This window comes from Delphinapterus leucas, chromosome 1, assembly GCF_059928025.1.
Source record: "Delphinapterus leucas isolate spDelLeu-1000000601 "Yukka" chromosome 1, BTC_Dleu_Yukka2, whole genome shotgun sequence".
Classification (NCBI taxonomy): Eukaryota; Metazoa; Chordata; class Mammalia; order Artiodactyla; family Monodontidae; genus Delphinapterus; species Delphinapterus leucas.
Window position 1 is genome coordinate 78234648 of NC_143129.1, and position 23395 is coordinate 78258042.

The following is a 23395-nucleotide window of genomic DNA, read 5'->3' on the forward strand; positions in this document are numbered from 1 at the left end:
GCGCGTGGTGCAGTGCAGCCTAGCTCTGCTGAGCCCCCTTCTACCGCCCCGCCCACCCCGCTTTGCAGGCTGCTCTGGGATTTCCCTTCGCCTCCGTTTGGGGCTGCTGTTTCGCTTCGCCGACGGTAGGCGTAATGGATTTTGCACTTTTGGGATCTTAACTCTCCTTTCCCTGCGTCTGCACTTCACCTTTTTATCATCATTGTTATTATTAATTGTAGGGATGGTTGTATTTTACTAATGAAGAAGAGGGGGAAATCTTCAAATCCTCTTCTACCCACTTGCTTTTTTGAGGGGTGGAGTGGAAAGAAAGTCTATGTAATTTATCCATTCTTCAATCATCCGACAGATGTTCAGTGAGCACGGGACGAGCACCGGGTGCTGTGCTACGTACTGGGGATACAGACTGATCCCCGCCCTACTGGGCTTTCTCACGGACAGATCAGCAGACAAAGGAGTTAGCAGGCCACTGGGTGCTATAACTGACATTAAACCATTTGTACAATTAATTGCAAATGTAATAAGAGCTACAAAGGAGATGTAAGGGCTCCTCACACACAGGAGGAGTGTGTGTGAAAGGAGAGAATTTCTTGGAGAAAATGACATATGAGCTGAGTTCTGAAAGAAAGATGAATAGGCACTACCTAGGCTAAATGGAGGTGAAGAGTGATGCATACTAAAGAGCCTTTGGGAGGATTCTGAGGCAGAAAGGATGTAGAACAAGGGGGCCAGTCTGTGGCAGGCTGTAATTGGAGGCTGGTCTCCGTCGTGCCCCTTACAGTCTGATTCCTACACAGCAGCCAATGTGATCTTTTAAAAATATAAATCTGATGTTGTCACTTCCCTGCCCCAAAATGTCCAGTGAATTTCCATTTTGGAACAAAATTCAGACTCCTCACTGTGGCCACCAAGGCCCTGGAGAAGAACTTGACCCCCAACCTTTTACTCCAAACTCACTGCTTATCACTGTCCCACTCACTCCTTCTGTCCAGCTTCCTTACTCCCCTTTTTTTTTTAAGATTTTTTTTTTTTTGATGTGGACCATTTTTAAAGTCTTTACTGGATTTGTTACAATGTTGCGTCTGTTTTATGTTTTGGTTTTTTGGCCTCAAGACATGTAGGAATCTTAGCTCCCGCACCAGGGATTGAACCGGCACCCCCTTCATTGGAAGGCTAAGTCTTTTTATTTATTTATTTTTTTTTGGGGGCTGCGTTGGGTCTTTGTTGTGGTGCGCAGGCTTCTCTTGTTGCGGAGCACAGGCTCTAGGCACGTGGGCTTAGTAGTTGTGGCATGTGGGCTCAGTAGTTGTGGCTTGCGGGCTCTAGAGCACAGGCTCAGTAGCTGTGGTGCATGGACTTAGTTGCTCCACGGCATGTGGGTTCTTCCCAGACCACGGCTCAAACCCGTGTCCCCTGCATTGGCAGGCAGATTCTTAGCCACTGAGCCACCAGGGAAATCCCTGGAAGGCTAAGTCTTAACCAATGGACCGCCAGGGAAGTCCCCCTTCCCCTTTATTTTGTTTCATAGTTCTCACGGCCACCTGAAATTACCTGTTTTTTGTCTTCCACCACCACTAGAACATAAGCTCCATAGGGCCAGGGACTTTATAATCTTATTCATTACTGTATCACCAGGGTCTAGAACAGTGCCTGGCACATAGTAGATGCCCAATTATGATTTGTCAAATATGTGTCTTGGGGAGCACATAGCAGGGGTGCCCAGCTCATTCAGGGGTGTCAGGAAAATGGTACTGATGGTAGGGACATTAAGGCTGAGGAGTTAATGATGAAAAAGAACAGTTATTCATTTTTTTTCAAGAGAGGAGAAGAAAATAGCATAGAGCAGAGAGGCAAGATGCAATGTGGCCTATTAGACGAAATGTGATTGGAGCATATGGTCCAAGTGGAGAGGTGAGAAATGAGACTGGAACAAAGATGCCAGGTCCCGGTAGCCCTCTTAAAAGGCAGTGTGGAGCCGTTGAAGGATTTTAGGAGGGAGAGTGGTAGCTTCAGAATTTGTATTTTAGTTAGACCATCCAGTTCTTGGTGAATGGATTGGAGGAGAAAAGTAGAGTGTAGGAGGCCAAGCAAGAGATGTTTCAGTGGCTTAGAAGAGAATAGGGAGAAGGGTACAGGGAAAGGACAGAGTCAAGGATGAGCCCCAGGTTCTGTGAGGAAGAGTTTCTATTCATGGGGAAAAAAAACACAGGAGGAAGAGTGGGTTTGGCTGGAGGAGATGATGCTCTCATGATGGTCCTGCTGAAGTGTCTGTGAGACACCCAGAGGAAAGGTCTGGAGGGCAGAGTCACATCACAGAGTCCATCCCAGGAGAAGGATTGGGATTGGAAGTGGAGATTGTGGAACCAGAAAACAACTAGAAGGTTAGTCAAAGCCATGGGTTATCTCTGTGGAGAGAACATGACATATGAGAAGAGAAGGCCTAGGACAAAACCCTAAGGAACAGACAGAAAGAGGACGCGAAGCCTGCAAAAGAGAAGGAACAGCCAAAGAAGTGGGAGGACATCCAAAGCAGCAGAGTGTGGAGTCATGAAAACAAAAGAGAGTGCTTCTAGGAGGTAAAAAGTCCAGTCGAATAAGGGCTGAGCAGGGACTTCCCTGGTGGCGCAGTGGTTAGGAATCCACCTGCCAATGCAGGGGACACGGGTTCGAGCCCTGGTCCGGGAAGATCACACATGCCACAGAGTGCCACAACTACTGAGCCTGTGCGCTACAACTACTGAGCCTGCGAGCCACAACTACTGAAGCCCCTGTGCCTAGAGCCTATGCTCCGCAATAAGAGAAGCCACCGTAATGAAAAGCCCATGCACCGCAACGAAGAGTAGCCCCCACTCGCCGCAACTAGAGGAAGACTGCATGCAGCAACAAAGACCCAACGCAGACAGAAATAAATAAATAAATAAATTTATATTAAAAAAAAAAAGGCTGAGCACTACTCATTGGACTTAGCAACAGAGGGATCATTAGTGACCTTGGCAAGAGCAGTTTTGGAGCCAGGAGGGTCCAGTATCAGCCCGTGGAGTGTAGGAAGTGGAGAGAAGTGTAGCAACTCATTCCAGAGGTTTGGCTCTGAGTAATATTACATGCATTGTTGCATGAAATCCTCATAACAACCCATGAGGCAAGAGTTTTGGAGGTGAGAAAACTGAAGCTCTGAGAAGTCAAGAAACTTCCCAATATCTCAGTTCTAGTGAGAAATGAAGCAAGGATTTCAATCCTGTATAATCACTCGGGTGTTCATGCTGAAACACCCTTCCTTATTGCCTCTTCTTGAGGGGAACAGGAGAGAAATGGTGGCGGCTGGAGGGAGCAAGGGTGGAGGTAGAGGCCTCGCACAGAAGACTCCTTCTACTGTACCTGGAGGGAAGAAACGAAGCCTGGATAACAATAACAGTAATAATTCCAGCCATCTATATGGAATTTTACAGTTCACAAGGAACACCTCAGATTTTTTTTTTTTTTTTTGTGGCTGCGTTGGGTCTTCGTTGCTGCGCGCAGGCTTTCTCTAGTTGTGGTGAGTGGGGGCTACTCTTCCTTGTGGTACAGGGCCTTCTCATTGCAGTGGCTTCTCTTGTTACAGAGCACAGGCTCTAGGCGTGTGGGCTTAGTAGTTGTGGCTCGCGGGCTCTAGCGCGCAGGCTCAGTAGTTGTGGCTCATGGGCTTAGTTACTCCACGGCATGTGGGATCTTCCCGGACCAGGGCTCGAACCCCTGTCCCCTGCATTGGCAGGTGGATTCTTAACCACTGCACCACCGGGGAAGTCCCTTCTCAGATACTGTTATCTTCAATGAGCCTCATTACAACCCTGCATGGGAAGCTCAGAACAATAAGGAATGTGCGAGCAGGCTCACAGTTGTTCAGTATTTGAATCATACTTCCTGTTGCCTCCACCAAATCGCCTTAGTTAGGTCTCACTCTCACTGTAATAGTCTTGTTCAGAGTTAACCTCATTCTTCCTGAAGTTCACCACTCCTTTGCTTCAAACCACACCAAGGACAGTCTCTGAAACACTGACAAGCAGGACCTTAAACAGCGAGAAGGTGCGGTTGGTAACTTAACCCATTCATTCATTCAGTAAACTTGAGCCCTGATTCTGTGCTTGTCTCTAAGTGAAGAGTTTTAAGGTTTCAGAGAAATATTAACCATGAGATTTGCCCTGTGACCATTTATAAACTTACAGAAGACTAAAAATATGCAACTGAAATATCTGGGAGGCTGTATGACATGATGGCTAAGAGCTACTTGGGCTTCAGGGTAGGACAGACCTGAATTTAGGCTTGACTCTGCCACTCACTTGACCTAAGTCAGTTTTCTCGTCTGTAACATGGGGTTGTCAGGCTAATGCATGTAATAAGCACTCATGAAAGATTGGCTGTTGGTATCTTGAGAAAAATTATAGGGGAGCATGTGAGGTACAAATACTTTCCATTTGCACTGGGCTTTACAAGTACGCTATGGTTATTGTTTAAGAGTTGGTTAATCAGGGACTTCCCTGGTGGTCCAGTGGCTAAGGCTCCATGCTCCCAAGGCAGAGGGCCCAGGTTCAATTCCTGGTCAGGGAACTAGATCCCATATCCTGCAACTAAGTTTCCGCATGCCGCAACAAAGATCCCACGTGCTGCAACTAAGACCCAGCACAGCCAAATAAATAAATATATTTTTTAAAAGAGTTGGTTAATCAAACTAACTTTATTGCCATAATCATTTGGCAACATATGCATGTATCATCAGTTGTACGCCTTAAGCTTACACAGTGTTACGTCAATTATATCTCAATAGAGCTGAAAGAAAAAAACTGGTTAATCAGATGAATCCAAGGATGAAGCCACACCCTAGCAATTAAGGGGCAGAAGGGTCTCACTGGAGAAACAAGTCATTTGATGTCAGTAATCAGGAGGAGTGGTGTATCTTCAGATCAGAAACCAGAGCTGAAAGGGCAGGTTCCAGGTTGACTGGTAAGGTTTATCCATTCATTCATCTCTTGAGTATTTTTTGAGCACCTACTCTGCTATGCATGGCATAAGAGTGTCTCTCTTTGACTTGACCATGGAGGTGACAGTGGGACTGGGAAGGAGGCACCCTCCTTGGGGAGTTGATCTGAGACCCAAAGAGCAAGGAGCCTGTGACATGGTACTTGCCAGGCTCCAGGGCTGGAGTTTGCTATCTGAGCCAAGCCTACAGCTTGTCACAGGGCTGGCTGAAGTGGGATCAGAACTCTTGTGCTGGGTCAGCCAAACTATTTTTGTATTTCTGCTTTTCGCTTATATTTATTTCCCAGTTGTCCTCCCTTGGTGTTTAGCTAAGTCTTTTAAAAGTGCCGTGCAAGGGCTTCCCTGGTGGCACAGTGGTTGAGAGTCTGCATGCCGATGCAGGGGACAAGGGTTCGTGCCCCGGTCTGGGAGGATCCCACATACCGCGGAGCGGCTGCGCCCGTGAGCCATGGCCGCTGAGCCTGCGCGTCCGGAGCCTGTGCTCCGCCAACGGGAGAGGCCACAGCAGTGAGAGGCCCGCGTACCGCAAAAAAAAAAAAAAAAAAAAAAAAAAGTGCTGTGCAGGGACTTCCCTGGCGGTCCAGTGGTTAAGGCTCCGCACTTCCACTGCAGGGACACAGGTTCGATCCCTGGTCGGGGAACTAAGATCCCACATGCCTTGCGGCACAGCCAAAAACAAAACAAAATAAAATAAAAGTGCTGTGCAAAGGGGACCGAGGAACGCATTTGTGGCCACCTAGTACGTCCCTAGTGGCTACTACAACCTGGGCGTTTGAGGTGACTCCCCTAAGGACAGTGGTTGTCAGTCACCCACTAGCGGGCATTTTGGAAACGTCTCTTTAGTGGAGACCAGGATTAGGAGGCACTTTGAGGATTTAGTGGAAGGACAGGAAAGGTAGACCATCTAACATGGAGGACAGTCCTGCACAAAGAAGAATTGTCTCTCATTCTACTTGACTTTGGGATGTTCTGCTCAACAGTATATGCAAAGGGCTTCCCTGGGGGCTCAGTGGTTAAGAATCCACCTGCCAATGCAGGGGACACAGGTTCGTGCCCTGGTCCGGGAGGATCCCACATGCCACAGAGCAACTAAGCCCGTGTGCCACAACTACTGAGCCTGCGCTCTAGAGCCTGCGAACCACAGCTACTGAGCCCACATGCCACAACTACTGAAGCCCACATGCCACAACTACTGAAGCCCACACGCCTAGAGCCCGTGCTCTGCAACAAGAGAAAGCCCCACTCACCGCAACTAGAGAGAGCCCATGCACAGCAACAAAGACCCAATGCAGGCAAATAAATAAATAAATTTATTAAAACAACAACAACAATATATGCAAATATAAAATCAAATATAAATCAGCAGGACTTCATTATATAATAATGCAGAAAAGTTTTACAAGGTGTTTTTTTGTTTTTTGGAACAGCCCAATAATTTAGGAGGAGATCATTATGGAGAAGGAAGCTTAAATAAAATACATTGTCTTGACATTATGGCATCTGTCTACTCAGTGTATTAGAGCACTTCCAGCTATGCAATATACTTCGTTTAAAAGGGTTTCAATGCAGTAGCGTACCTGCAAAAGCAATGAACCAACTGCAAATATGTAATAAAAGTAAAGTTTTTTTACTAGCTTCATTGAGGTGTAATTTACATACTATAAAAGTTTCTCCTTTTAAGTGTACAGTTCAATGATTTTGAGTAAATTTACAGAGTTTTGCAACAGTTAATCTCCATTCCCACTCCAGCCCCAGACAAGCACTAATCTATTTTCTGTCTCTACAGATTTGCTTACTCTGGAATTTCATATAAATGGAATCACACTATGTGTGGTCTTTTTGTCTGGCTTCTTTCACTTAACATGATGTTTCTGAGGTACATTCATATCGTAGCATGTATCAGCATTTTGTTCCTTTTTATTGCTGAATAGTATTCCATTTAATGAAATACCACAATTTGTGTATTTATTCACCAGCTGATGGACATTTAGTTTGTTTCCATAAATAACGCTGCTGTAAATATTCATGTGCGAGTCTTCGGGTGGACAAATATTTTCATTTCTTTTAAGGAGATACCTAGAAATGGAGTTGCTGGGTCATATGGTAACTCTATGTTTAACATTTTGAGAAACTGCCAAACTGTTTTCCAAAGTGGCTACACCACTTTACATTCCCACGGGAACATATGAGCGTTCTAATTTCTGCACATCCTTGCTAACACTTGTTATTGTCTGTCTTTTTGATCATAGCCATCCTAGTGCCTATGAGGTGGTATCTCATAGTGTTGGGGTTTTTTTGCGGTACGCGGGCCTCTCACTGCTGTGGCCTCTCCCGTTGGCGGAGCACAGGCTCCGGACGCGCAGGCTCAGCGGCCATGGCTCACGGGCCCAGCCGCTCCGCGGCATGTGGGATCCTCCCGGACCGGGTCACGAACCCACGTCCCCTGCATCGGGAGGCGGGCTCCTAACCACTGCGCCACCAGGGAAGCCCATCATAGTGGTTTTGATTCGCGTTTCCTTAATGACTAATGTTGTCAAGCATCTTTTCATGCGCTTGTTGCCCATTTTTATATTATCTTTGGAGAAATATCTATTCAAGTCCTTTGCCCATTTTTTAATTGGGTTATCTTCTAATTACTGAGCTATAAGAGTCCTTTATATATTTTGGATACTAGGCCTCTATCAGAGATATGATTTGAAAGTATTTTATCCCATTTTGTGGGATGTCTTTTCACTTTCTTGATGACATCCTTTGAAACACAAACACTTTTCATTTTGATGAAGTCCAATTTATCTTTTTTTTCTTCTGTCATTTGTGTTTTGGAATCATAAATAAGAAACCATTGTCTAAAGAGATTCTGGACTTAAGCTATAAGAAGATGAGACTTCTGGGAACCTTGGGAGGAAGTAATAGTATTTACATGTGGGAGGGACATGACTTATGGGAAGCCAGGGGACGGACTATGGCAGATTGCCTCCTAGATGGCCCCCAAATGATCCCCACCTCCTGGTGTTTACACCTTTATTTAGGCCCTCTGCCCCCCACACATCTGTATAGGAGACCTGTGTAACCAATAGGGTATTGTGAAAATGACAATGTGTGACTCCTGGGGCTAGGGCCTTGTGGCTTCTGCCTTACAATCTCTTAGATCACTCACTGGAGAGGAATCCAGCTGCCATGTTGTGAGGACACTCAAGCAGCCCTATGAATTATTCCACATGGTAGGGAACTGAGGCCTTCTGCCAACAGCCAGCCCCAGTTCACCACCTATGTTAGTGGCTTAACTTGGAAGCAGAGCCTCAGCCCAGTCAAGCCTACTACAGATGATAGCAGCCCTGACCAACATCTTGGCTACAGTCTTTTGAGAAGCCTCAAGTTTGAACCATCCAGATGAGCCACTCCTGAATTCCTTACCCACAGAAACTATGTGAGATAACAAATGTTTGTTGTTGCCTGAAACAAAAGAAAAAGAAACCACTGGCTAATCCAAGGTCACAAAGATTTACTCCTAGCCTTCCTTCTTCCAGAAAATTAAGCGTTTTAGCTCTTACATTTAAGTCTGTGATCCATTTTGCTTTGATTTTTGATTATGGAGTGAGGTAAGGGTCTAAGTTTATCTTTTTTTTTTTAAATAAATTTATTTATTTATATATATATATTTTTTTAATTTTTGGCTGCTTTGGGTCTTCATTGCTGCGCACAGGCTTTCTCTAGTTGCGGTGAGCGGGGTTTTCTCTTGTTGAGGAGCATGGGCTCTAGGCACACGGGCTTCAGTAGTTGTGGCACGTGGGCTCAGTAGTTGTGGCTCGCGGGCTCTAGAGCGTAGGCTCAGTAGTTGTGGCACACGGGCTTAGTTGCTCCGCGGCATGTGGGATCTTCCCGGACCAGGGCTCGAACCCGTATCCCCTGCATTGGCAGGCAATTCTTAACCACTGCACCACCAGGGAAGTCCCTAAGTTTGTCTTTTTGCATGATATCCAGTCATCTCAGCACCATTTGTTGAAAAGACTGTCCTTTTCCTTACTGAATTGCTAAGGCCTAGAATCAAATAGTGAATTTGTGAAGACATGTGGAATGCACTGAATCTTATTCATAAAGATTGACTTTTAAGCATTTTGATCTATCATATGTTTTATGTTTTTGCAGCACAATAATAATTACATATTGTAAAAATGACATATGATGAAACTTACATATTGAAATTATTAATTCATGGGCTGTTTTTGCTTCTGTTAAATCCTAATTTATTCCATTTAGGTTAGTACATATCTGACTATTTTATAATGTCTTGTAGGTAATCATGCCTAAGCATTTACTTATTGAAAACATATTTTGCTATAAAAAATAGTCCCATTATCTTTCCTTTATATGCCAATTAAGGCAACTATATTGATTCTCTTAAGTTATGTGTGTAGGTAAGTCATATTATCTATAGGTTCATTTCAGGATAGTAGAGAGTATGTCAGGAAATACTTTTTATGAAAAGGGGTGCTCAGGCTGTTGGGCTGAGATCTCCCAGGACAGGGAGAGTGAAGCTTGGGAAGAGAGGCAGACCTGCCTCTCCCCAGCTGAAAATCAATCCATCTTGCCCAACCTGGGAGCCCTGGATTCTGTTTCATTATTGACAAGTTATCCCCTGACCAATGCCTTTGAAGAACACAGATCCAGAAATGTTGCCACGTAGCCAGCACTTCAGAAGCCAACTTGGGCTTTTTTTTTTTTTTTTTTTTTTGCGGAACGCGGGCCTCTCACCGTTTTGGCCTCTCCCATTGCGGAGCACAGGCTCCGGACGCGCAGGCTCAGCGGTCATGGCTCACGGGCCCAGCTGCTCCGCGGCATGTGGGATCTTCCCGGACCGGGTCACGAACCCGTGTCCCCTGCATCGGCAGGCGGACTCTCAACCACTGCGCCACCAGGGAAGCCCGGGCTTCATTTTGAGCACGTAAAACACGTGTAGAAAACATGGGACAATTTTAAAACAATACAAAACAAACGCTGCAGACCAGCACAGCAGCTTTTGAAAATAACCGGCAGCTAATGTAGCATTTGGCACACTGGAGGCACTCATCAAATGTGTGATGTGTGTCATAGGACCCTGGATACAAATCTTATCGGACGCAAGTCCGTGTGCCCAACGCGTAGTGAGGCCAAACAATACCACAACGCCGGAGTTTGGAGAGAGAGAGATTTATTGTAGGGCCGTGCAAGGAGACGGGTGGCTTATGCCTTAAAAACCCGAACTCCCCGGCAAGCTTTCAGCAAAGCTCATTTATAGGAAAGGTGAGGGAGGGCTGTGGTTAGTTGTTGCAGACTTCTTTGGTGTCAGATCCTTTGTTCTTGAGGTCAGGTCACAACATTCCTGTAAACCTCCACCAAAACAAATGTTATTCTCTATTCTGACGAGAAAGGGCAAGGTCCCAAAGGCTCAACCTTTACTCTCTGAGGTCCAGGCCCTGGCTAAAGGAGGGGGTCCTTGTGAGGGCCAGTTATCCTGCCTGGGAGCATTCATCCAGCCCCTGGTCTGGGTCCTCCCGCCAGTGCCCAGGCCCTGCTGAAGAGGCAGATCTCAGCTGGCGGCACCCTCAGGGCCGGGTCCCCAGACCCTGCCCAGCCGTCATCACTGAGGGAGCCAGGCGCCCAGGGACCCAGCTGGCCCTCAGGCTTTTCATTTACACTGGAGAGAATGATTTGTATAGGATTGATAGGAATACATGTTGTAGCAAATACCAGCCAGGTGAATTCCCAGCTCACAACGATTGCCCTTCTTTGAGAATAGCCCCAACCACAGAGGTGGACCTCAAATAATGATGTGCAGTGTCCTTGCAGCTTAACCCTGACCTCTGGCCGCCTCCTAGCGGGAGACAACTGATCTAACCTGTACCAATCTTAGAAATGTGAAGGGAGAAACTGAAGCTGGTTGAAGCTGTTACCTTTTTTTAAATTTTTATTTTAATTAATTAATTAATTAATTTAAATTTTTGGCTGCATTGGGTCTTCGTTGCTGCACGCAGGCTTTCTGTAACTGCGGAGAGCGGGGCTCTTCGATGCGGTGCACGGGCTTCTCATTGCAGTGGCTTCTCTTGTTGTGGAGCATGGGCTCTAGGCGTGCGGGCTTCAGTAGTTGCATTACGCGGGCTCAGTAGTTGTGGCTCGCGGGCTCTAGAGCGTAGGCTCAGTAGTTGTGGTGCACGGGCTTAGTTGCTCCGTGGCATGTGGGATCTTCCCAGAGCAGGGATCGAACCCATGTCCCCTGCATTGGCAGGTGGATTCTTAACCATGATGCTACCAGGGAAGTCCCTGAAGCTGTTACCTTAATGGCAGTGTCCATATACTGCAGTTGCTGAGGCCTCCATGGCCTGGGACCCATGGAGACCGCCACTGCCATCAGGCTGCACAGGTGGGGATGGGGGAGAGGTTTGCTGCTGCTTTGAGGCCTGGACCCGGCCAGTGGGTGGCTGTGGTGAGGGCTTGTAGCTCTGCGGGACACAGCCCTCAGCTTGTCCCCGGGGCACCCCAGCTCACCCGCTGGCCCCGCGGCTGGAGGGCCTGGAGGGTCCCAGCGAGAAGGCCGAGATCTGCCTCGGCCTAACCCACTCTCTGCTGAGAGGACCACTGCCGGGCTGACTGTTGGTGGAGCGGGACCTTTAACCGTGGCGCTCAGGGTCTCGGGCTAACAGCCGCGAGCTAAGGGGCCATGTGCCCGCCCCGCCTCATTACAAATCCAGGTTCCACAGCTGAGTAGTCAAGCGACTTAGGGCAACTTCATGACCTTTCAGAGTCTTAGGTTCCTCATCTCTAAAATGGGGAAAATAATAGTATCTGCCACGTGAGAATAAAATGAGACTATGAGCATAAAGTAGCACAGAATAAGTACTCAATAAATATTATTAGCCCTTATTATAACCAACTTTATTTAGAAAATAAAATATAAAAGCCTCAAGGGCAAACCACATTGTGAGAGAAGAAACAGGACACTCACAAACTCTGTGCCTGCAGAGGGAAACAGGGAGGGGAGTGGGGCTCTAAGGCCAACAGAGCACATAGCACAGGGAGATCAGCTCGGTGCTTTGTGACCACCTAGAGCGGTGGGATAGGGAGGGTGGGAGGGAGACGCAAGAGGGAGGGGATATGGGGATATGTGTATATGTATAGCTGATACACTTTGTTATACAGCAGAAACTAACACACCATTGTAAAGCAATTATACTCCAATAAAGATGTTAAAAAATAAATAAATAAAGCCAACAGAGGAGGTAGGGGCAAATGTAGCAAGTACTTAATATCCATAAATAGTTGTGGAGTGAGTGAACTAGAGGGAAGTAAGATCACCTGCCCTCTTCCCAAGAACAAGCCCTGTGCAGCATTTCCTGGAAAAACAGGAAGTCTAGATGGGGCAGATTTGACATAGTGATGATGGTTCAATTCAATGCAGCAAGCTGGCACCTACCCACCCTGTGCCAGGTCTTCTACTTAGAACGAGTAAGCCGTTCCTTTGGGGAGCTCCAAGCTCCTTCCATAAACACAGCCCTAACTTGTTGCAGTATTCGGTGCCAAGCAGTGTGCTAGACACACATTATCATCCTTACACCTCACAACAGTTTTGTGAGATAGGAGTTATCTCTCCCCTTCGATAGATGGGAGACAGAGGCTGAGAGTGATTAAGCAATTTATTGAAGGTCAAACAGCCAGTAAGTGGTAGAGCCAGGATTCAAACCAAGCTCGTCTCACTGAGACTGTATTCAGCGTAGTCTATATTCAGTATAGTCTCAGTGAGACTGTAGCTCCTATAGGGCTACAGGAACCTAGAAGAAGGAATGGTCAATTTTGCCTGGAGTGTGTCTGGAAAGACTTCACTGAGATAATTTAGAAAAACAAAAAGGCACAACAAACAAGTGGTTCCCAAGTGTCCACTCTGTACCAGGCACTGTGCTTATCTCCCTGACTTCAGTGGTGACCTGGTGAGGTGGTGGTATTCCCTCCATTTTACAGGTGACGAAGTAGGCTCAGAGAGCTGTAGTCAGTCAGGTCATAATTCTGTGTGTCACTCCCGCTGAATCAATATGATGTGGCCCATGAGGCAACACCACGGACAACCCCCTTGTCACATCCACTGAGGATGCAGCTTTGTACCACACTTTCCAGCTTTGAACTACTTTACCCAGCCCCCCTGTCCTGTGATTTCCTTCTCACCTGCATCTGACGATGAGACAAGCGAGGACTGGAGAAGCACTGTCCCTCTGCCCAGGGCCCATCGTCCCTGCACTTCTCTGGTTAATATTCCCTAAACCTCACCTCTTCTCCCCCATGAAACCTTCCAGGATAACCCCAGCATGAAGGGCCTCTCTGTGCACACCTGTTAACCAATTTTGTCTTTATCTGTTACCATCCGTGTAAGAGTCTGACTCTTATGAGCCTTCTGAACCTCGATAGGGCAAAGACTTCTTCATCATCTCTCAGTATTTTGGCCTCAGTATTTTGCACAGTGAACCTCTTTTATTAGTATCACCTTTATTAGCATGACTAAAATTTTTTCTCAAGAAAGCAGTGTGTCTGCTGTGGTTCCCATCCTTTGGGATTCGGGAGCCTCTACCCCATCCTTCATTCAGATCTTTCATCTAGATTCTTCCTAAAGTTGTCATCCATACATGCCTTCCAGAATTTCATAGGGTGTATAATCACCAACAGCCCAGAGGAAGACAGTCAGTTGCCCTTTACAAGTATGGTTGCGATTGCCTCACTTCTCGTGTCATGTGACTCCCCCACAGTTATCACATGACACATCCACTCCATTTTGCCGGAATTAACCCGCAGGGCTCATCTGGTACGTATAGCTACCTCAGGCTCCTGCACCCCTGTTTTTATTTAGCTGATACTCTATCCCTCCGAGGTTTGGGAACCCCGCAGTCTTCTCATCTGGTGATGGTGTTTGCAAGTCCTTCCAGAGAGGTGAGTGGGCCAGGGCTCCCAAATGGTCTTGTCGCTCTTTCTGGAATCCTGGCCCTCCAGGTTCTGGAATTCAGTGAACGACACACTCTCCTCGAAACCAGGCCATCACGGCCCTTTGATGGAGGGACAGATGGAGGGAAGGTGAGGTTGAGGGAGAAATGGTTAGGAAGAGGGGTGGAGGAGGGTCCTGGTCGGGGTGGGCAGAGAGCTATTATTAGCAGAGGGCTTGGAGGGTGTCTGGACCCAGGTGTCTGTGGGCTTTGTTCCATTCTATTAAAGGTGGGAGACTAGGCTGGGTGCCCACAGGCAGCCGAGCCCTGCCTGGGAGAGTAGATGAGAGGTGGAGAGGGGCTTGCCCTCTAGCCTCTCCTCATTCTGTTCTCAGGAGTGTCCCAAGCCCCAGGACAGAGTAGGCATCATGGCTCCCAGCCTCATGGGATTGCTTCTACTTCAGGCCGTGTCGTGGGCATCAGGTGAGTCAAGGAGGAGGGAGGGAGCCCCGAGGCCCCCTTCCGCCTTATGGTCCTTTGGTAGTCTCTGACATACGGTGGTGGACTTCATTAGATGCTCACTAAACCCTTTTGAGTGACTGAGATCAACTGTGGGGTACATCAAGAGAATCTTTGAAATCAGTATTCAGTCTTTCCTTCCAACTAGTGTGCCCCTTCTCCCCATCTTCCTCCTTCAGCCCTTGCCTCTCTTGTGCTGTCTCCCTCCCAGGTGCCCGCCCCTGCAGCCCTAAAAGCTTTGGCTACAGCTCAGTGGTCTGTGTCTGCAATGCTACGTACTGTGACTCTCTTGACCCCCTGACCCTGCCTGACCCTGGCACCTTCAGCCGCTTTGAGAGCACACGCAGTGGGCGCCGAATGGAGCTGAGTCTGGGGACCATCCAGGCCAACCGCACAGGCACAGGTAACCACTACACCCCTCCCCCAGGCTGGGGTCCTCCTGGAGCTGAATCATGCCAGCAATCACCATGGAGTTTCTCCCCTGTGCGCTGACACCCTTTATTCCCTGCGGATGTCCTCAGGGCTGCTGTTGACGCTGCAGCCAGATCAGAAGTTCCAGAAAGTGAAGGGTTTTGGAGGGGCCATGACAGACGCTGCTGCCCTCAACATCCTTGCCCTGTCGCCTCCCGCACGGGACTTACTACTCAAATCGTACTTCTCTAAAGAAGGCAAGGAGGAAGGGGACAAGATGACATAGTGCAGTTGACACTTCGACCTTGCCTTTGACCCTGACATCCACCCATCCCTGACGTATGGGTCTCTGTTAATGCCCAGTGGGAAAAAAAAGATTGTCCTACCCATCTTCTGCTGAGTGCCTGGGGCCTCTCAGGCTCAGAAGGTCTGCGCTTCACCCACAGCCCAAGTTCCCCTTAGCCCTCAACTCAGACATAATTTAGGACTGGCAAGTGGTAGACAATGCCCCACATTCTCCTACCGACTCAGACACACATATCTTGGTCTCCTTTTTCTGCAGGAATCGAATACAACATCATGCGGGTCCCCATGGCCAGCTGTGACTTCTCCATCCGCACCTACACCTATGCTGACACCCCTGATGACTTCCAGTTGCTCAACTTCAGCCTCCCAGAGGAAGATGTCAAGCTCAAGGTGGCCACCCTGGCTGCCTCAGGCCCCGGAGGCATTGATGCCTGGTGGTTGAGAGGCCTCAGGCTAGAGCAGTCTGCAGAGAGACCTAGAACGTGCCCTCTGCTCTCTGTGTTCTGTCCTGGCGTGGGAGGGAGGAGGCTGATAGCTAGGCCTGATACACTGGGTGGGCCAATCTGTTTATGTTCCAACTCTGGATGTCTCTCTCCTCACCACCTTTGTTTCTAGATACCCCTGATTCACCAAGCCCTGGAGTTGGCCCAGCGCCCTGTCTCACTCTTTGCCAGTCCCTGGACATCACCCACTTGGCTCAAGACCAATGGGGCAGTGAATGGGAAGGGGACACTCAAGGGTCATCCAGGGGATCTCTACCACCAGACCTGGGCCAGATACTTTGTCAAGTAAGGGAACAGCAGGGCCATGGGGTCCGGACCAGCCTCCCGTCTTGGACACCCTGGTCTATGTCCCAGCCCTTGATCTGGTTCCGCCTCCAGATCTCCTCAGCTCACCTTTCTACCTTCTGGGTCTTTCAGACTCAGGCCCCTCAGTTTTCCCCCACCCAGTCAGGCCTCCTATTCCCCAGGGTCTTGGTTCCCTGTCTTGGCCATGATCACTCACACCCTTTCCCTCGCCAGGTTCCTGGATGCCTATGCTGAGCACAAGTTACAGTTCTGGGCAGTGACAGCTGAGAACGAGCCTTCTGCAGGGCTATTTAGCGGGTACCCCTTCCAGTGCCTGGGCTTCACCCCTGAACACCAGCGAGACTTCATCGCCTGTGACCTGGGCCCCACCCTGGCCAACAGTACACACCGCAACGTCCGACTGCTCATGCTAGATGACCAACGCCTGCTGCTGCCCCACTGGGCCCAGGTGGTAAGGACCAAGAGCTCCATGGGTGCCCTAGTGACCCCCAAGCCCAGCATCCGAATGGCTGGCTCCCGAACAGAGTGCCTTCCCTGCCCCAACTCTTGATTCCTAGAGCACCCTGGCTGGGACCAGGTGCCCAGGTGGCACCCCTGGGGTGCTGGTGGTGGTGGTGATCCCCCTCTGCATCTCCAGGGCCCCATGAATCTCCACGGTTGTCACTTTAACCCCCTCTAAGTTGTGTTCATCCCACTGCCCACTTCTCAGGTCCTAGTGCCTCTTCCAGAACCCTTTGTGCAGGACCCAGGCTCAGTGGCTCTCTTTCCCCAGTAGTCCTTCCCTTTCCCTGTACAGGTGCTGGCAGACCCAGAAGCAGCTAAGTATGTTCATGGCATCGCTGTACATTGGTACCTGGACTTTCTGGCTCCAGCAAAAGCCACCCTGGGGGAGACACATCGCCTGTTCCCCGACACCATGCTCTTTGCCTCAGAGGCCTGTGTGGGCTCCAAGTTCTGGGAGCAGAGCGTGCGGCTGGGCTCCTGGGATCGAGGGATGCAGTACAGCCACAGCATCATCACGGTGAACCACCTGTCTCCCTTTCCGCAAAGCAGACCACCTCAGACCCCTTGCTAGTCTCACCAAAGGCTCCTCTCCAGCTTTTCCCCAGCTGGCTTACTCTTTGGAGCAAATTTTGGGATATCATGATCCCCTCTGTTGCCTTCCCTTCACAGATCTGCACACCATCACCCTCGTTCCAAATGCTTGAGCGGTTACATCTGCCTCAGATTCCTCAGCTTCTCTGGCGATGCCTCTGTCCTCACAAACCCTCGCTCCTTAGATATTACTCCCCTCACAAAGGCTGAGGCACCATAGCTCGTCTCCCTCATGTGACACTTAACTGTATTCACTGGGGGCCTTTGTCTCTGCCCTGTTCCTACCCTAGAACCTCCTCTACCATGTGGTCGGCTGGACTGACTGGAACCTCGCCCTAAACCCTGAGGGGGGACCCAATTGGGTGCGCAACTTTGTCGACAGCCCCATCATTGTGGACATCGCCAAGGACACATTTTACAAACAGCCCATGTTTTACCACCTTGGCCACTTCAGGTGAGTGGAGGGCAGGCACCCCCACTCCACACCAGTCCTAGCATCTCCTGCACTGGGATTGTATCCCCGCCCCCTCTACCCCACCCCCACCCCCCCAGTGAGGAAGCAGGAAGGTGCTGAGGGTGGGAACTTTGGGAGCAGCACGCATGTCCCCCTTGCACCGTCTAGGCAGGTAGTGACTAGCTGGCATTCGAGACAGACAATCCCTGAACGCCCGATGCTGGGACTGGGAGGCGGGAGGGCAGGGCACGCCCAGCTGCACGGCTTGAGGCCTGGAGAGTTTTGGAAGGGTTCTAGGGGGAGGGGGTAGGTGGTAGGGATGACTTCTTAAGTGAGAGACTGATGGGAGCTGCCCTCAGGGCCGGGGGGCTGGGCTGGGGTCCCTGACGATGCCTGTTCCCACTTCAGCAAGTTCATTCCTGAGGGATCTCAGAGAGTGGGGCTGGTTGCCAGTGAGAAGAATGACTTGGACACAGTGGCACTGATACATCCCGATGGCTCTGCAGTTGTGGTCGTGCTAAACCGGTGAGAGCAGTGGGGCCTGGGAACTGGGCTGAGGACAAGACGGTGGGCTTGGCAGGATCACACTCTCAGCTTCTCCTCCCCACCTCCCCCAGCTCCTCTAAGGATGTGCCTCTTACCATCAAGGATCCTGCCGTGGGCTTCGTGGAAACTATCTCACCTGGCTACTCCATTCACACCTACCTGTGGCGTCGCCAGTGATGGAACAGATACCCAAGCAGGCGCCTAGGCTCAGCATGGACATCAAAGGGATAGTCAGCTCACATGCTGTCTGTGGCTACAGAGGGTACAGCAGGACTGGGGGGGAGCTTAAGTGACGTAAGCCCAGAGGCAGTGGTTTGGGTGACTCACTCTCCCCTCTAGTTGGTGCCAGGGGCTGGAGGCCCCTAGGGAAAGGACCGGGAGGCCCCAGTGGTCCTCCACCCCCATGCTTGTGTGAGCGTGTGCTGTGTGCTGGTTGCCTGTGGAAACTGGGCCCAGGCCCAGGGTGAGCTCACTGTCTGTACAAACACAGGGGTGGGGGGTGGATGGCAAGAGAGATTAAGGAAAGGAAGAGACTAGGAAAGCTGAACCCAAAACTGGGAAGTGCTTGTCTTTCTTGGAGATGCAGAACCAGGTCCATGCAGATGTCAGCACCAGGGCACAGGCAGTGAAAGAAGCCAAGCACCAGTGGGTAGACTCAAGCACCCAGATGGCCCCCTTGGTCCAGCGAGGAAAAATGGCAGCCTCTTAAAGGAGAGAATGTCTGATCCCAGTCAGTGTGAGCAGTTTTATTCTGGGAGTGGGACCCCATTTCCAGCCATACCAACAATGGGGAAACACAGGAGCCTCTGGAATGCATGACAGTAGAAAAATCAGTCCTGGGAGCATGAGGATAAATCATTCCTCTTCAACCTCCTCAGCCATGCCCAGGGCCCGTGTGCGTGGGGCCCGGGCAGGTGGTGCCCGCTGGATGGAGACAATGCCACTGAGCAAGGCATAACCCGCCATGGCTGCCAGCCCCGCCAACACAGATAGGATCTGGTTCCGGCGCCGATATGGCTCCTCCTCAGTCTCTGGGTTTGCTGGTGTCTGGCGTGGAGGTGGCACCTCAGCTGAGGGGCAAGGAAGGAAGGTGGGTCGGGGGGCTGGTTTCTGGATCCCTGCCCACTCTCCGCAGAGCTAGCGCCCACCCCCCACCCATCTGCCCCTTACCTCCCTCCCAGGGGAAGTAGAGGCTGAGGATATGGGTGCAGTAGGCACACAGGTTGTGCAGCCCCCGCAGGTGGGCCTGCAGTTTCCCACTGGGCAGCTTCGCCTGCTGCAGCAGGGCCAAGTAGCTGAAGACAAAGGCATCCAGGGAGGCGGGGCTGCAGCAGAGAGAAAGGGTGGGATGGAGAAGGGGGAGAGATGGAGTCGGATGAAGAGTTGGCCCTGGAAAGGTAGGCTCTGGGCAGCAGGGGAGGAGAGGACACACAGTTCTGGTCCTGGTGTGGGGAAGGCGCCCCAGGTGGCGCCAGCCTGCCTTGAATGGGACTCTATCCCAGGGCTGCATAAAGGGCACATTGAGTGCCCCACAGCCCAGCAGGCCCCTCCTGGGCCTGGCGGCCCTCCCACCCTCCTGTACCACTGAGGCGGCTCCGGGCCCACACACAGCCCCACTGTCACCAGATCCAATGTCTGTCCCGAGGACCTCTTGTCCAGAGCCTGAGCCCACCCTAGCCTCTGTGGCTGTCTGAACCTGTACCTTCTTCCAAGCCACCTATGATTCCCCAGGAGTCAGACTCACGCATCTCCAAAGAAGAATTTCTGAGAGCCCAGGCGCTGAGAGAGAAGGGTCAGGCATTCCCGAGCTTCCTGGTACAGCTATAGGGGGACACCAGGTCAGCTTGCGGCTGCGGGAACAGTGCCGCCTCCCCTGCCAGGCACTCCCACTCCTGGCCATCGCCCTGGGGGCTCCTCTCATACAACAGCCTCCTGTCCCAGAGGTACCTCCTTCTCCAGCTCTTCCTCCTCCTCTGGCCTGTGCTCCCCACACAGCAGCTGCAGCCGCTCCACGTGCTGCCGCTGCATGCGGCCAGGCAGGAAGAAGTTGAGGGGAAAGGGCATAGCCTCTGCGTACCACTTCCGGGTTACTTCCACATAGTTCTTGGCGTCTACCCAGAAAGTATGTATCTGGATTGGGTGTGTAGGAAGGAAGAAGCAGGTCTGAGCCAGTGCACCTGCCTGACCCAGGGTGGGCTTCTGGTCCCCACGCTGCTCCAAGCCTGTGTGGGGGGGTGTCTGTGTGTATGCCCGACCCCCTCCCCCACTGACCACCCATGCTGGGAGGTCTGGGCACACTCACCAGCACCGGGAGCAGCTTCTCCTCCAGCAGAGACATAAAGGCCAAGGTGTCTGCTCCTTGCCGGGCTGACAGATCATAATCAGCATTGTACTTCTGTGGAGGAAACATCCACTGTGAGGTGGATGCTGGGGGACTCCAGGGACACTTCCTCAAGGAGGGAGGCATCCTGTCTGGCACCACCCACACTGACCTCTGAGTGTAGCAGAGGTAGAGTGTGGGGCTTTGCTCGCTGAGGCCCCCTTGCCTGGGCCCAGTCAGTAGCCTGTTGCTGTTGGCGGGAAGCCTGGACCTTGGAGCCTGCTGGCCGTCAAGGTCCCGCGCCCATTGGGAGTTGGAAGGAAGGCCCAGCCACAAACCAGGAGCAGCTCCCAGAGTTTCCACAGAAAACTGGCAGGATGCCTGCTGACGGCAACTTTCTAACAGTAACTTCTCCGATCCAGACAGCACAAAACTAGCAGAGCGGAGCTCAGATGCAGGTTGGGCCTCAGTCAGTGCCTCGGGTACTAGGGGACGCCTTCCTCATGCTCCCAAGACCCAGTGAACCCACGTCTAGGGCCCCAGTGCCCAGCTCTTGGGTGTTTCTTCTATGTCATTCCATGGCCCAGGCGCCACCACCACACACATTCCAACCATACCCCCAGGTCTCAGCCTGCCACACCTTGTAGGCTCCAGTATCTGCTCCTCAGCACCCTCCTCCACATCCTGAGTAAACGTTGTCCCCAAATAACCTCTTGAGTGTGATCCTTAAATCTCTCTGAGCCTCATTTTTCCTCATGGAATAGGGATAATAATCTTTCTCTCGGTGTGGCTGTGTTAGGAGAAAACTCTTTGGAAACTGGGAAAGCTGTGTTCATACATAAGGCAACAATAGCCCAGTCCCGCCAGGAACTCTGGCTTTTCCCTGGATCCCCTCTCTCCATGCCTCTCAAGCCTCCATTAATTCCCTGGTTCCTCCACCTTTGGGAAAGTAGAAATGAATGAAAGCCCCATTTCTGACAATATGTTCACTTTTGGAACTAGACCATGAAACTAGAAGAGCCCTTGGAAAGCATCCTGGCTAAGCCCCGTAGTTTTACAAATAAGCAGCTTACGGCTCTGAGAGGTTAAGCAATTTGCTCAAGGTCACACAGCCAATGACAGTGAAAAGCACAGCCTAGGCCTCCCCAATCCTCTCGTAATGCTCTCTCAACTTCCCCACCCTGGCTCTTAGCCTCGTCCATCCTGAGCCCCATATTATAAAGCCCAACCTGGTCCCTGAAAAAAGGGCAATGGCCCTTAGCAATCCCTGTCTGGTGCCATCTTTTTTTTCTGGTCTCATCTTTGAGGACCTCATCTGAGCCAACTGTTCTCTCCTACTCTCCTTTCCCTTCCATGTGTCATCAGCCTGTTCACCTCTCCCTCCTCACCCAGCAGGCAGAAGTCATTGTGCCTCCAGATGCCTTGACAGTGGCCTCGCTGAATCTCTACCCTACTACTTACTACATCACAGCAACACGTCTGTGTCTCCTCAACCAGACTATATGTTCCTTGAAGCTCGGTCCCCTGCGTCCAGTTTGGCATATATTTGGTACTCAATAAATGTGTGTTGCACTGAATTGACTGAACGTCTCTCACTGGCAGCCCCCCTACCCAAGCCACCTACCTCTTTTCGAAGGTGGGTGATGATCTTGTGTGGTACTGAGATGACCTCTCCATGACTGGTCTGAAGGGCAGGCAGAGTTCCTGATGTTGAGAAAGAAGTATGTCCACCAGAGAGCTGCCTATCCATACATAACTGCACCACATCCCTGTCTGTCTCCTGCTCTTCCCCTTGTACACTCCCTTCCTCACCCCCCAGGGACACTGGGTACCTGAAGGGCTCCGCCAGGGGTTGGTGATCTTGTGCACCTTGAGTGGGGCACCAGTAAATCTGGCATAGGTCTGCAGGGAAGGAAGCAGAAGGCAGAGAGGCCAGGGACATGGCCCCCACAGGGGAATCAAGAAAAGAAATAACATTTATTGAATACCTTTTGTGCTATGCCCTATGCTTAGGAATTACCTCACAAAAAAAGAGGTAGACATTACTGTTCCCATTTTACAATGGGCAACACAAGGCTCACAGAGATTATGGACATGTCCATGATTACAAGTCAGCCAGGAAAATCCTTCCCTCTCTCTGCTCTCCTGCGATCTACCTGGTGAACATCTAGCCTCATTTGGAAGCACTAACCATTCCTTCCTGGGCAGTCTCTATGGCCTGTTCCTACTTATAACTTAGCACCTGAACATTTTATTACACTTATTTGCTGACACGTCTATCTTTCTGTGAGCAACTTCAGGGGAGGGACCAAATGCTATTCATCTTTGCATGCCAATGTTTAGTATTTGGAAGAGGCCTAATACATGCTTATTAAATGAGTGAGTGAATGTGTGAAGTGAACTAGTCTGCCTGGCTCCAAAGCATTTTCTACAGAGCCTGGCTGTGGGCCCTTTGGTTAAATAAAGAATAAACTCAGTAAATGCTGTTGATTGAGGAGGAGGAAAGGGAGGCTGAGGAGAAAGCAGCAATGCGGAGCCGGAGAACCCTGAGATCGTCCAGCCTTAGTAAACCTCTGGATGAAGAAACAGCGCCCAGAAAGAAGGGATCGTCCCAAGGTCACAGAGCCAGTAAATGGATGTTCAAGAACTAAAACTCATCTTCTGAACCCCTGATCAGGCCTCTTTCCATCGCTAAACAAAACCTAGGCTGCTACGACACAGGACACTGAGTCTATACCGGCCAGTCACGCTCTTTGATGGCCTCAGTTTCCCCCATTGCACCCGTGCTGAGGCGCCCTGGCAAAATTCGGATGACCGGCTAGTCCGGGCCCCCTCCCCAGTCCTCCAGGGCGCAGCAGAGGGCGCCGGCGCCGCTCCTCACCAGCACGGCCAGGCTGTCCAGGTCCACTGAGGGCAGGCCCCAGCCCCCTGCCCAGCAGAACAGCTCCATGGGCGCCGCCATTTGCCCGCCCTCTGTCCCGGAAGCACC

At 50.5% G+C, this 23395-nt stretch overlaps 2 protein-coding genes across 7 annotated transcripts; one reads left to right on the plus strand and one right to left on the minus strand.

Moving 5' to 3' along the window:
- The first annotated feature begins 17 nt into the window (after positions 1–17).
- Positions 18–18816, plus strand: GBA1 (glucosylceramidase beta 1). 5 transcript variants are annotated; one of them, XM_022559284.3, is made up of 12 exons: positions 18–125; positions 13877–13956; positions 14342–14429; positions 14677–14868; positions 14987–15133; positions 15439–15572; positions 15798–15970; positions 16205–16442; positions 16788–17012; positions 17377–17540; positions 17949–18065; positions 18158–18816. In XM_022559284.3, exons 2-12 carry the CDS (start codon positions 13930–13932, stop codon positions 18261–18263), a joined length of 1611 nt encoding a protein of 536 aa, XP_022414992.1. In that variant the 5' UTR covers positions 18–125; positions 13877–13929; the 3' UTR covers positions 18264–18816. The 5 variants fall into 5 exon arrangements, with proteins under 5 accessions (XP_022414992.1, XP_022414991.1, XP_022414990.1 ...); XM_022559283.3 differs by lacking the exon at positions 18–125 and adding an exon at positions 4870–4974; XM_022559282.3 differs by lacking the exon at positions 18–125 and having other exon boundaries at positions 13177–13956.
- Position 18817: 1 nt separating this feature from the next.
- MTX1 (metaxin 1) lies at positions 18818–23395 on the minus strand. 2 transcript variants are annotated; one of them, XM_022559288.3, is made up of 8 exons: positions 23288–23394; positions 22239–22308; positions 22031–22110; positions 20389–20481; positions 20034–20216; positions 19831–19907; positions 19257–19411; positions 18818–19156 (listed from the first exon to the last, which is right to left on the minus strand). In XM_022559288.3, exons 1-8 carry the CDS (start codon positions 23366–23368, stop codon positions 18942–18944), a joined length of 954 nt encoding a protein of 317 aa, XP_022414996.2. In that variant the 5' UTR covers positions 23369–23394; the 3' UTR covers positions 18818–18941. The 2 variants fall into 2 exon arrangements, with proteins under 2 accessions (XP_022414996.2, XP_089770324.1); XM_089914198.1 differs by lacking the exon at positions 20389–20481 and having other exon boundaries at positions 23288–23395.

Excerpts from the sequence above, each read along its gene's own strand:
- GBA1 (XM_022559282.3), top strand. The coding sequence starts at position 13,783 with ATGACACATCCACTCCATTTTGCCGGAATTAACCCGCAGGGCTCATCT. Across the intron at positions 17,013-17,376 it reads ACAGCCACAGCATCATCACG|AACCTCCTCTACCATGTGGT; the intron begins GTGAACCACCTG and ends TTCCTACCCTAG. Across the intron at positions 18,066-18,157 it reads GTTGTGGTCGTGCTAAACCG|CTCCTCTAAGGATGTGCCTC; the intron begins GTGAGAGCAGTG and ends CACCTCCCCCAG.
- MTX1 (XM_022559288.3), bottom strand. The coding sequence starts at position 23,368 with ATGGCGGCGCCCATGGAGCTGTTCTGCTGGGCAGGGGGCTGGGGCCTG. Across the intron at positions 22,309-23,287 it reads TGGACAGCCTGGCCGTGCTG|ACCTATGCCAGATTTACTGG; the intron begins GTGAGGAGCGGC and ends CCTTCCCTGCAG. Across the intron at positions 20,482-22,030 it reads TCACCCACCTTCGAAAAGAG|AAGTACAATGCTGATTATGA; the intron begins GTAGGTGGCTTG and ends TTTCCTCCACAG.